The sequence below is a fragment of the Hippichthys cyanospilos genome, chromosome 5 (assembly GCF_059441005.1).
Source record: "Hippichthys cyanospilos isolate Australia breed blue-spotted pipefish chromosome 5, RoL_Hcya_1.0, whole genome shotgun sequence".
NCBI lineage: Eukaryota > Metazoa > Chordata > Actinopteri > Syngnathiformes > Syngnathidae > Hippichthys > Hippichthys cyanospilos.
Genome location: NC_142373.1, coordinates 15,162,082 through 15,175,845, shown reverse-complemented (window position 1 = coordinate 15,175,845; position 13,764 = coordinate 15,162,082). Strand labels below are relative to the sequence as shown.

General features: G+C 44.8%; 1 protein-coding gene across 1 annotated transcript; it reads right to left on the bottom strand.

Moving 5' to 3' along the window:
• Positions 1–2,196: 2,196 nt before the first annotated feature.
• On the bottom strand, positions 2,197–11,791 carry htr2aa (5-hydroxytryptamine (serotonin) receptor 2A, genome duplicate a). Its single transcript, XM_088414537.1, has 3 exons — positions 10,758–11,791; positions 6,379–6,579; positions 2,197–4,775 (listed from the first exon to the last, which is right to left on the bottom strand). Exons 1-3 carry the CDS (start codon positions 11,155–11,157, stop codon positions 3,973–3,975), a joined length of 1,404 nt encoding a protein of 467 aa, XP_088270663.1. The 5' UTR covers positions 11,158–11,791; the 3' UTR covers positions 2,197–3,972.
• Between the last annotated feature and the right edge of the window lie 1,973 nt (positions 11,792–13,764).

The window sequence follows — 13,764 nt, the reverse complement described above, 5'->3', positions numbered from 1 at the left end:
TGGCGTTTACCTTGAATAACTGGCGAGATGTAGATATGCATTGCTTGATTGAATTAAAAGGCAAGGGAGGGAAAATGTGACATGCATGACAATGAAGCTTGTGTTTTTTTGATTTTGGCCAACCGTTTTCTTTTTTGTGGACTTTGCACGGATTCTCACTTGACGGGAGGCATGGGAATAAACAAACACGCACACACCTCCACGCACATTCCCAATTTGGATTGAGCAGCTTGCAGGCAAAGGCAAATGCAGACGACCAAGCGCTTATTTGTGAGCGCTCGCATGTTGACAGGCCATGAAATGAGTTTGAATAGCACAAGGCAGCTTGTCGATGATCAAAGTGAAACGAAACCATCCGCAGGCGGAAAAAAAGCAACAAAAAACTAAATCCACAAGACAGGTTGTACAATAGAAATAAACGCACCAGATCGAAAAAAAAGTTAGCAGCAAACCCATGTAGCGCATTGATTGGTTGACATGCATTTTCTTTATCGGTTTTAGAGGACTGCGGATTGCAATGTGCTATATGAGCCTCAGGGATGAGTGGACCTGCTGCGCTAATGTTTATTTTGTGACTGTGGATCATTTGTAGTGGTTGCGCTGATTTCTGAAGATTGAAAAAGGGTGCACACAAAAGTAATGGGATACCTCGGCAGACGTCCGCTGACTTCTGCTGCTCCGTCCTGTTCTTGGAGACGCCAATTTGCAGGAGGACAATTAAGTGAAACTCGCCGCCCTAGCGGAGACCGGAGAGGGAGGGGGTCCTCCCGTGGGCCTCATGAATCCTTCTCCTTCATCCTCTTCTTCCCCCTCCTGCGCAATGACCTTTCTACGCTGCCCCCACCCCCACACAGGATTGTCTCTTATTTTTTCCCGAATGTCACTCCAAATCAGTGCCTCTCTTTCTTTCAAAGTTCTTTTTGTTCATTTTACATGTCAAACGTTATACAAAAACACACCTCACCCCCCAAAAATCCCCCCCCCTCTCCCTCAACCCTGTCTAGCCCATCTTCTTGATGCCATCGTGTAGGATCAGCGTGAACAGCGATTGCGACGCTAGCAGCCTGACTAAAGCATTAATTTTCGGATATAACTGTTCTGTTATTATTCCTGCACTTGTGTGGTTGTATTCACAAAAAATGGAAGAAAATGATTGCACGTAGTCTAGAATTTGTTTTCAGAGCCACGGGTGGTACATCTAATCTTCTCAAGCCTGAGGTTCATTAGCACCTCTCTTATCCAGTGAGAGATTGTGGGCGGTTCAGCCTCCTTCCACCTCAATAGAATCAAACGCCTTGCCGAGAGCGTGGTAAAAGCATTGACCCTATTAAAGGATCTGGGACAGTCACAACCACAAGTACACTTGAGTGGGCCCAACCAAAACATATGGATCGGTGTTGCATCCGCCATCTTACGCCTTAAGACGACCCCCCCCCCCTCCACTTGCCACAGTAACTGTAAATAAGATAGTCACCTAAAATGGTATCCTTTTGAAAATTAACAAAAGAAAAAAAACTATATGTATAAACTTTCAACAAATAATTTTTAAGACTGTTTCTTGGGGTCATCTGCACCCCCCTGATATTGCCACCCTCCCGGGGGGGCCCTCCCCACTATTTGAGAAGACTGCTCTACATGGACAGGCCACAAGTGTTGGCTCAACTCAATTGGCAAACTGCTGCTCGTAAGATTTATGGACTCATAGTCATAGATGTTCAAAACATGGCCCAAATGTTCTGTCTTTGTCAAATATCAGATGATAAAGGGAGTTTTGAAAGATGCACTTTTGCTAAAAATAAAATAAACTCATAATACAAACCAATTACAAAAAGAAGTGTATACAAGTTGAGAAATGTTATTATTGTGCAATTGTTTTTAAATCGTAATTATTTTCTATTGATTGGTTCTTTTATTTCTTGTTTGTGATGAGCAATCTGGACAGGAGTGTGGTGCTATTTTTTTGCTGAAATATGTTTGTTAGAACAGATGTAAGCCTGATCAGCTTTAGCTGTGTCCTACGTCATTTTGATTGGCGAAAGCAAAAGAAACAAAACCTGGAAGAAATCTGGATATGAATCTGCCTTGGATGCAATCGGCGACTACCCCACGACTAACATTAGACAATAGTGAATATGGGCGTGACGCTCAACATATTACGAGCAATAATATTAATTAAATATTAAATAAATGAGACCCTTAATATTCAACCATTTAATGAGTAGCTTTGAATAGAAAACAAAAGGGAACTAATTAACGGCTAGACAAAAATCATCCATCCATTTTCTACCATTCATCCGGGGTGGGTTCACGGGGCAGCATCTTCGGCAGTTATAAAACGTTAAACAAATGAGTGTTAATCAAACAGTGACTTTTCTGCATAAAGTAATTATAATAATAAATTCAAGAATTGTAATATCTGATCTTTTTGTTGTTTTTTCTTGTAATACCCAATCGTGACCCTATAGAGTTTGGGTTCAAAGTAGGTTTCCAAGCCCGGTTTCAAGTTGCCTGCCCATTTCTCCTTTACTGGCATTTGACAAAAACAAAAGATGATTGAACGCCCAGCTCCTTAAATTTTTTTTTTTTTGTCATGGCACTCAAAAACATGAAGTCTCACGCTGACATTTTGTCCGTCGTCCGTCTCGCCGCAGGTTAAAAAGAGTTCCGAGCACCATGCAAGGAAAAGATTGACATGGGGAAAAACCTCAAAAACATCATTAGACATCATTTGGAATTTTTTTTCACATCGTCAACAGGTTTCACACAAGCACATAAGTTCGATTTTTGCTCACATTCCAGGTGATAAAATCAATGACTTTTTTTGTCAACATTCTCGTCGTTTGATGTGATTTTTTTTGGTGTCTCTTTCACACAATTGCCATTTTGTAAGATAATGGACAGCATAAAAGTGGAGAATGTTTTCAGACGAATACTAAAAGAAAAATTCCAAAGCTAATTGTGATCCTCGTCTTGTTCGCGCTGTGCTCCATTTGAGATGAGATGAAATAACCTCGATTTGACACATCCCTAACACCAAGAGCATGTAGTGTGCAACGGTGCGAATCGAGACAAAAATCTGGCTGGAGTGGGAAGTGCGAAAGAGGCTAGTGTTTACAGATGAATGGAAATGATAAGCTAATGCTAATCATGTTGGGTTTCTTCTCAGTGCGACAGGAAGAATCTGGGGCGATAGGAAGCTAAGTGAAGATTGAATGGGGTGTGCATATTTAATGCTAAGTTAACGCTAACCGTGTCGAGGCCGCTCTTGGTGTTTGAACGCAATGGTTTGTTTACATTACAGACGAATACTTGTGGTGTAATGTCGACAATAAATCAATTATTGAATGAATGAACAAAGGTGATAATTAGGAGATGTTTAACGTCATATTGTCCAACTCAAATTTTAGCGTTTCTGTTGCAAATATTTTCAGATTTTTTTTATATCCTCCATTATGGCAGACTTGATGATACAAATAATGACACAGTCAAACAACTGCTATCATATCGTTAAACACTTATGAGCATTTTTCCTGAAATGTCTCAGATCAAACCAGTAAGTGAATTATCTTTGTGCGCTTTCTTCATTGTCAGCTTTTTTACTGAAGAGAGGGGAATAAAATGTTTTTTAAAGATGTAAAATTATTTGCAGTGCGGATTATTGCCAAGATATAGTAATGAAAAAGCAAATGCTATGCTAATTCACTTTCGGGCTGCGTTTGTAGTAATAAAGTCATGCTTGGATGTGTATGGTGAAAGGGGTTAATGCTAACAGAGATGCAACTGATAAGATAAGGCTCATGCTCATAGGACTGCGCTAGGCGATTTTTATGCGACCGAACTCGGGGGGGAAAAAAATCAGTTTGGATATGATAAGCTTTTGAAGCTGAATGGACCGTGCAGCTCAATACTACCGCTAAGCTAATGCTAATGGTGTCCGGGCTGCGCTCGGCGTGCATAGTCGTCGTCAGCTCCTCACACGCGGCTCTCGTCCTTGTCCCCCATCTTCAGGTCCCGCTCCGGCGCTTCTTTATCCCGGCGGATAAAGGGGAAATTGGGGCGCGGGGCTCCAGCGGCCATGCCCCCAATGGAAGGGTACGCCATGGGTGGAATGGTGTTGACCAAGATGAGCTGCAGCGGTTTCTTGGCGGGCCGTGCGTAGTGACAGCGCAGGTAGCGCAGGAAAGCGGCGCGGTACGTCTCGTTGAACAGCGTGTACACCAGCGGGTTGACGGCGGATGACAGGTAGCCCACCCATACGAACACATTGAGCAGGCCCCCCATGAGGGCGGCGTCGCAGGCCGGCGCCTCGCACGCCGCCACCAGCACGTTGGTGATGAAGAAGGGGCACCACATGACCACGAAGAGGAAGAAGACAACTCCCAGAACCTTGGACGCCTTCTGCTCGTTACTGATGGACTGCATGGTGCGCCGGCCCAAGAGGGACGCCGCTGGACCGCCGCCGGCCGCTTCGCGCCGCACCAGCTTCTCGGAGGACAGCGAGGTCTGCGGGAAGAAGCCCGGCGCGAAGGTGGCGGCGGCGGCGGCGGCGGCACCCCACTTGGGCCGCGGGACCAGCCGCTCCAAGCACAGCGTGGCTGCGTTACGCAGGGCCCGGATGGTCAGGAAGTAGGTGACCACCATGATGGTGAGCGGCACAAAGAAGGCCACGAAGGATCCGGCCAGCACGAAGCTGTCATCCGTCAGCAGGCAGCTGCCGTCCTTGAACACCTTGGACTGATCGCGCAGTCCCATCACAGGGATGGGCGTGGAGATGCCTGCGCGCAGAAAAAAAAAACTGAAACTCTGTAGCATACGTTAACAATATAAAGTTATCAAGAGGAATCAAATAAACACCGTTAAACACCCCTTAAGATTGTGTCTCAAAGTAATAGACTGCCACCTAATGATGAACGATATTTATTACATGAACACTGCAACAGGACTCTCACAGCTGACAACGGCACATTATGTTTCCAAAAATTATAAAATATATATAAATGTACAATTTCCGCGTGAAAATATGCAGTATTCTGTGTTAAAGACAAATTACTTTTTTTTAAGGGGGGAGCAGAACGGGGCTGCGAAGTTTACTGCTGTCATTGTCTGACTACTGTGTCATGAAGAATCAAGAATTCCATGTGTGAAATCATATCTTGCTTTGCTGGGATCCGTGTGAAAGGAAATCCGGGCTCATCTACTCCAGCACTGGTGTGAGACTTTTTTGCCAATTGCCATGAAAGGGATTTTCTGCTACCATTTCGTACGTCTCAGGAGATGCTAACCTTATCATTAGGATTTGGTAACCCAGTTTTCTGTGTGAAATTGTAAATCGTAGCAACATTTTCATTGATCACTCCAGATGTTAATTTTGTCTCGCACGGTGCTGTTATGAAACGGTCCCAAATTTAGTTGAGTCTTGTGTTCAGGATAAAATCAGGATCTTCTGTTATGCCGCTGTGATCGGCATAACAATTGCAGCTTAGATGAAACTACATCATGCAGGATTTTGGATACTGTGCCGCTGTTTTCTGTTGGGTTCTGTGTAAAACAATAGAAAACCAAAAAATTCCATGCCATAGCCCTGCATTTCCTTTGGCGCTCTTTGAAATGACAAGAAAGCTACTGACAACTGGTTCGGGAACGGCACAAAGGGTGCACACGCCAGTGTGAACAATAACAACATTAGCGCAGACGCTAGCGCTAACGCAGCACAGCGAGTGTCTGACGGTTACCGTGGCAACGCAGCTGATGCTACCCTTTCCCCGCTCGAACAAGAGCCGTCTTCTTTTTCTGTTGTTGCTGTTGTTGTTTTTTTCCCAGGATAACATTTTGTTGCTGACGATGACACAATCCCACCGCATTCTCATAACGGTGATTAAAAATGACCAAAGCATATTCAATATTTGTTGGGAAAAATGAAAACCATCTGTGTCACAGCAGATGCAGATTCAGCACACATGGTAACCGGGCTTATGCTGTCAAGCCATACCATCTGTGTGTGCATGCGTGTGTGCATGCGTGCGTGCGTGCGTGGCGGCAGACAGACGGCCCGGTGGTCTCCAGTGAGAGTGTTACGCTGGCTCATCTTGTTGATGGAAACAGACCAAGTGGGATACAACTGCTGCACGCACACACATGCGCACGCACCTATACACACACAGATCCATAAGGCTTTGTTTTGCTGTAGACTTTTGCTCAATGCTAGCAGTTGCTAAACTAACATAGCGAGAGCACAATCTGAGCGGCATCAAAATGTCACCTGATGAGTTCAGAAAATGCAAACATTTCATTAGTTTACGTCCAAATTCGGTCCTCGAGGGATTCGAGTTACTGAAATGCAAAGACGCAAGGCGCGATTTGCTGCGCGTCAGGACTTGCCGGCTGAGATGGTCCACACGGCCACGATTTTGATGCGGGCCTTGGTGCGGGAGTTGAAGCGGCTGTGGTGGATGGGGTTGCGGATGGCGATGTAGCGGTCCAGCGAGATGGCGCACAGGTGCATGATGGACGCCGTGGAGAACAGCACGTCCAGGTAGATCCACACGGGACACAGCTCTGACGGCAGAGGCCAGCCGTAATCTGAACAAATCACAGATGACATCCTCAGATTCTAACACGATAACTGTTACTGCGCTATAAAAACGCAGAAAGAGATGAAACCGGACATGTCGCTTTCAAGTCCAGGGCTCAGCAAGCTTTACTACTCAGCGTTGCAGGTTTAGCAAGGCAGCTAACTTTTGCACCGCTAGCACTGAACAAACTTGTCCTGTGGGTCTCACTTGCACAGGATTTGGTCACCCACTTTCTCCAGGAGGTCCAGCATGTGGATATTTTCTGACTTAGGGTCACCTGCAATTTCATGTGACGTAAAGATTGAGTGCATTTGAATGCACCACAACAGCGGCTAGCACTAATAGACTTGTGCTGTATCATACACTGACAGCATAATTGACTAGCTGTTTCTCACCGTCCTTAATCACCAATTAAATGTTATTTTTTGTGTGTGTGTGTCTGTGTGTGTAATGACAGTGTGTTGATGTTGGTAGCCGGTCATGTGTTGCCAATAAAAATAGAATCCAGAGGACTCAAATTAGCGCAGCTGTTAGCACAGCTACGTACAAGCTTACTATGGCTGATGATGATATTCTGCTTCTTTCTTTTCACAAGCTCGTTTTCTCTGCATTCTCTTTGATGAAAGCCAACCCATTTTCTCTTGCTAATTTCCAAAAAACATAAAAAGCCAGAAACATTTGTTCGCCTTTAGGTAGGTTCATTGTTGCTTCTATTTTCACAGAACACAGTATTCTGGGGATTGTGGAAAAATCCATCAAAGTGCAGTCAAACGGCTGGCAAAATGGGGAACTTCTTAGAAATTACAAGCTGGCATTCAATGACTAAAGGCTGTTTTTTCTGCTGGGCTTCTCACGGTTGCCATGTTTACCAAATTTCAGGTTGCTAAGTGAAACTCACTGCAGGTGCTACGTTTGCAAAAACATCACCGATTTTTGTGCTTCATGTCCAACGGGATTTACCACCCATGGCAAAAATGATGGAAACGCTGGGCTCGGAGGATGTTGATGTACTTTAATTTAGTCGAGAAAAGCAGATGACAGACATCACACAAAACTAAAGTCACTTTGAAAGAACTAAAAGAAATCAAGAAAAAAAAATCTGGAAAGGAACCAGTTGCATGAATATCCTCCGGGTCTGATGATACCATCATTTTTGCCCGGACTTGTATTTGGCCCAAGACTGATTCAATTTAACAGGGCCCAAAATAGCAGCCGAGCCTTAGCGAGCAGACATGGGAAGTGCTTATGAGCAATTAATGGCGCAAGGTGTCTCGTTATCAAGCGCTCGTTACGGCGCAAACGAGTCGCCTTGTTTGAAGTAAACCGGCATTGTCCTTGCACTCAAGGAAGGCTCCTTCGGCTCAAGCCAAGCTTGCCAGCTGCTTTGGATTTCAAGCGGGGATCACAACGCATCTCTAACTCAAAACGTTTTTACAATTGTGTCGGCCAAGTTGTTATTCAGTGGGATAGGCTCCAGCAGGCCTGCGATCCAAACGAGGATAAGCGGCGACAGAAAATGGATGGCTGGAAATTTAGTAGACCTGTCAATCATGACTAAAAAAAGTCTCAAGTTGTGTCCAAAAAGACAGGAAGTCTTCCACTTTCATCTCCTCTAAGTGAGTTTCCTGTTGCGACTTGAGCTTTCATGTATGAGGCACACCAAAGAAAGTCTCAACAGGTTTTGACGTGAAAATGCATCAGAATTTTCAGGCCATTTTCAGGCAAAGAAGATGGGACGGATGGAAAACGCAAAATGTTCCTCTATGAGCTGCTTTGCTTTTTTATTGTCCACGTGTCTGATTTGTTGGCTTCATTAAGAGGGAGGTCGCTCGCCTGATAAAATGAAAAGAAAGCGACGCCAGAAGGACGCCTTCCAATGCGCCGGTCGAGGCCGCGCCGGGCCGCGGCGGTGAGGTCGAACTTTCTTCCCTCCGCCGCAGCTCGCTCGTGTCCCCCGTTGGTCCTCGCCGGCAAGAAAGAACGGGCCGATGACTCAAACGCGGCCAAAGCCCGCGGAAAGCGCCAGCTCATAAACCCCGGAGAGATTACGGCGTGCCCGTTGCCATGGCGCCACTTGAAGGCCTTGGAAGCTTTCCCGCAAGTCTCACCAAGTGGAAAGCTGAGGAAACAATTCCCTCAAACAAATTGGTCGAGGTTCACGTGCGGCCACGCGGGCCACGTTTTGGCAATCAGACACATTTTTGTTGATATTTTCAGACAGCCTGGGCGCAGTATCCTTCAAATCTTTTTTTTTTAACAAATGTACAATTTTATTGTAAATAATCCACTGTTTTCTTCCACAACCATGTAGATTTTTGCTTGAAAAAAAAAACATTCTCCTGCTCCATAAATAACCACTTTTTAAGAAATAATATTTTTGGAAAGCTAGCTCCAGTTAAACAGTTTTTTTTTTTCTATGACCTCTTTTGGAAAAGAAGATTTTGCGAAAAGACATTTAAGATTTTTTTTTTTTTTGATATACGACTTGATGTGACCCCCCCCCTCCTTTTAACTATTTTTTTATACATACAATTTTTTTGAAATTGTCTAACTATATTGGGAAGAGGACTTAAACCAAACTTTATTTGTGAACCCATATAGCTGAATGTCTATCATGATTGATGCTTGTGTTATTTGGACAAGCGCATGCCAGACATGTTAAAGAGACACCTGGTAACCCCCCCCCCCCCCCCCCCCAAAAAAAAAAAACCCATAAAATGCGCATGTCTTCTTTGATGTGCTCCATTTGCTGGGAGAATTGCAAAAAACGCTTTGTGCTCAGCTCGCCGCTTGAAGACGAGCGGCTAATTGCGCCGCGTGTGCATGTTTGTTGTTAGTCTAATGACTTGTTTGTCCTCTCCTTAAAAAGACTAATCACCACCCCAGGCTTCTGCTTTTTATTTCCAAATTCATTGACTCGGCTCTTGTTATCCGCGCTCATGCGGAAACATATACAAACACCAGTTCACGACGCATGTCAGCATTGTTGCAATCCTCATCAAATAATCGGGATTAAATGAACTCGCTAGTTTTAGTTTTGCCCGCTAGTAATATGTTAGCGAAGCAACGCCGGTTGTTCACAATATAGCTGCCTTAACTCTTTCTGCTCAGATTGCAATTCTTGTTATGCTACCACAGCGATTGTTAGCTTGTTAGCGTTTTAAGTAATTATTATTTTAAATGGCAGTGGTTTTCCCAATCAGCACATCAAAAACTATATGATCATCTTTATCATGTGGGCGTTTACTGGAGCAAAAACTACTTCTTAAAGTTGAAGACAACTTGAAACTTTTACTATTATGTTCTGTGCGCTCCCACTATTCTAAACATAACATTGTCATTAATATTGCAGGGGTGGCAGCCATTTTGTCATTTGAAAATGACATCACAGTTGCTCAGGTAGCAACCAAATCACGGCCCACCTGTTTTCCGCGTTACGTCTTGTGACCTTTACGAACTGACCTCTGAGCAACTGTGATGTCATTTCAGTCGCCCCCTGAGACGAATTTTTAAAAATGAGTTGATTCATATTTTACATTAATTGGAATGCTGCATAGATAATATAGTGAAGAAATGACTTGGCTTTTAAAATGGCAAACCCGTTAAGATTGAACCAACTGTGCTTCTAATGTGACTACCAGTTTTCCCACCATAGCCTTTGATTTGTTCACCTTTTGTCAGCGTACTTGTCAAATGCTGCTTGAAAGCCACGTGGACATGCAACACGAACACACGCATCAAGATGTTTGTGTAGAAATTACTCTCAGAGAAAGCCTGCAGCCAAGAACCCCCTGCCTGGTGTTTCTTTGTGAACCTGAACTTTACTAAGCCCGCCTTATTAAAGCATCTTTTGTTTAAACCCACTTCCAGACCAGACGTCATCTATCCAGAACAGAACTAATAGGAAGGGAAAAAAGAGGACATTTGGACTCCCATGCGCAACTTGCTCCGACGCGTTTGGGGTTCTCCATCTGTCCGTTTGCAATCAACAAGTGCGTGTGTCTATCCGCTCTTCCATGAAAACGCAATGAAACAAACAACACATGAAAACTGCCATTAGGACCGTGCACGAATTAGCGGCGACTCGAATCGAGACGTAAATCAGAGTCGAGGAAAAAATTGAGAATTCGCGGGTGTGAACGAATCATCGGCAATATTGAGGAATTGAGTCACCAATCGGCTTACCGTAGAGGATGGTCACCATGGAGACCGGCATGACCAACATGCCCAGCAACATGTCCGCCACGGCCAGAGACATCAGGAAGTAGTTGGTTGCGTTCTGGAGCTTCTTCTCCAAAGACACAGCCAGGATGACCAGAATGTTCCCCGTTACGGTGATGCCGATCACCGCCAGGATCAGCAATGCCGCCCAGTTTTTTCCCGCCACCGCCGTGTCCTGGCAGAACCATTCCGCCCCGTCCTCGTTGGAAGCGTTCTCGAGGTAAGCGCACACATTGGCGGGCCCTGGCCGGAACCCGCGCCGGGGCTGCGGGTCAGGCTCCAGGAGCTGCTGGAGGTCGCCGACCGCCAGATTCTGGGGGATGAGCTCTGACACATTGGCGCCGCCGCCACCGCGCAGGTTCATGGTGTCACCTGCCGGCCGGCCGCTCAGGATCTGCAAAAGGGTTTAAACGGGGCTGCGCTTGGCTTCCCGAAAGCCCGATTGTCACCCGGTGGAAGCCACCGTCCCATTTTTGGGTAAATGAAAACAAATCAAGTCTCCAATGACACTCTCGGGCGGATGAACTGGATCATTGCGATGCCCCAGCAGAAAGGACTCGCTGATTATTCCCAGTCTTCATTATCTTTGCTTGTAGAATCCATTTGAAGACACGACGGCAAGGTTATCGTCCCCTCCAGGTAGACGCGATTTTATTCAGAAGCCGTAATCCGGAATTTTGCATCAACTTTTGGAGAAATACCCGACGCAGGGGAGGGATTTTCCTACCTTTCTACCTAACCTGCACATGTGTCCTTGGTGTCTCAAGCCCCACCTGAAGCTCGCAGACTTTGCCAAGCATGATTCACCAACAGGACAAATCTTCCTTCACGAGCTTCTCGTCCCGAGACTTCCTGCAGGTTTTTCCCGGGGGTTTACTGGAGGGTCTGAAGGCAATGAAGAGAGTGGCGATGGATGCGCGCTCGCCGTCTCCTTCACGCTGTGGCTCGCTCGTCTTGGCTCTTTGCGCTCTCAATTGGGAGCTCCCCCTCCTCCTCTTTCCTCCCTCGCTCTCTTTTGACTCGGCGTCGCATGAATGAACGTTGATGTCGTCTCGCCGCCGCGCCGGGAAAATCCTCAGCCTCAAAAGATCTCACCGCTCCAATAAGTTGACCTTCCCGAGATTTCCGACGCCTACCGTGCAAGTCTGCCGCTGATGATGATGTTTTTTGTCCGTAGCGGCGGACTTTAATCACGTTTGATGAAAGCTCCAGACCAATAGAGGCTGTAAAGCAAGTCCTTTGGCGTTATGACTGGAAAGTTAAATTTGTTGGGCGACTCTATTTTTTAGAAGGTCCAATTATTTTCGGTCCTAATGAAATATTTGAATTTATCTTTCTCCCTTCCGCCCTAGGCATGGACATAGCGCCTCCCAAATGTCTGGGCTTGGGTTTTTCCCTGGTCTACAAATAGCCGGGGTTCTTGCAAACGGGTGGGAAATGTCTCCGGTTTGCCCTCTCTGCTATACGTGGCCGGGTTTTTGGTGGGATTCAAATTGAAGGTCTGAAAAACTTCGGGCAAAAGTGAAGATTTTGCAAATTATCCAGAGACGCGTTTAGGTGTAGCAATCCTAAACCGGAGATTTATGCCATTATTATCATTGTTGTATCATCGTTATCACTCTGTTTTCCTCCAAAGATGCCAACGCAGGTGACGTTGAGACGAAAGTCCTTTCTGATTGGACAGAATTTGCTGACACTACTGCCGCCCTAGCAGCTTGGCTTGACTTCTGAAGAGCTTGCCTATGAGCTGATTATTGTATACGTTGTGTGGAAGAACAAAAACATCTAAAACATTCAAGATAGCGACCGTCAAGGACCGGGGTTGAGTTTGGGACCAGATTCACAACGTAGGCGTTACGGGTAGAAGTTGATACAAATGAAAGTTTACGGTTAGGCGTTAGGGTTAGTCGCAACGGTTACCCGTTGTCTTAACCTTAATTCTGAACATTGTGTTGCATATTTTACACCAAGTGTAAATTTTGGGGCTGACTAGAATGCACTGGCAACCATACAGTATGTAACATCTCGTAAAGGAACGTTGTGGATTGATTGTAATTTTCTTGAGGGACTTTGTAAACAGGCTCATTGAAATATTGCACAAACGTACATTGTTCATTTAAAACAATTTAATTTTTTTGAATATTTCAGACTGACATTCTTTGTACTTTGGTGTCATGCAGGTGTGGACCCAAATATAGGGAAGCAGAGTGTGTTAAAAAAAAAAAAAACCTTAAATGAGGAGAGGATCGGCAAAATAAACAAAGTCAACAAACCCAAATAATAAATCAAAAACTAGGGCTCATAAACTACAAAATTCTCAGCGACAGAGACTGTCAGGAAAATAAGAAAAACAGGTGACAGGAACAGCCACTTTGACAAGCAACACTGAGACACATTGACAGTGAGATAATGACCCGACAAGAACTGAAAGGATACTGGAAACTAAATACGCTCTCAACAAATGAGACGACACGGAACACCTGGACGGAAACAATTGAAAGAGGGAGCTGATTGGCCAACGCAAGGGAAGCAGGTTAACACAGACAGGTGGACACAATCACACTGATGAGGACAGACACAAGGGGAACTAAATCAACAAAAAGCCCACAACTTGAAACACAATGAATTAATTTCATTGTTTTATTGTAAATTGTTGTCAAAATGATTCAAAATGGATTTTTAAGTTCAGGGGTGGCAAAGTTGTTTTTGTCACGGGCCTAAGTCCCTTTTAAATCATCCCGTAGTATCAGTACTGTACATTACAAATTGCTGATTTATTAATTTTGAAACCAGAAGTCAAGGATAACAGTTTGTTGATTTATTGTTGAAGTTACTGTAACAAAAAAAATGCAAATTTTCAATTTTACTATAAAGAACAAGTAACAATTTTAGAGCTGAGTTTTGCAAGGGTCATGGAAATTTACATGATTTCATTTAGCCGGCCACATAAAACGACGTGGTGGGCCGAATT

Coding starts and splice junctions, on each gene's coding strand:
- htr2aa (XM_088414537.1), bottom strand. CDS start 11,157: ATGAACCTGCGCGGTGGCGGCGGCGCCAATGTGTCAGAGCTCATCCCC. Junction 6,580..10,757: donor CATGGTGACCATCCTCTACG/GTAAGCCGATTG, acceptor TGATTTGTTCAG/ATTACGGCTGGCCTCTGCCG. Junction 4,776..6,378: donor CGTGTGGACCATCTCAGCCG/GCAAGTCCTGAC, acceptor TTCTGCGCGCAG/GCATCTCCACGCCCATCCCT.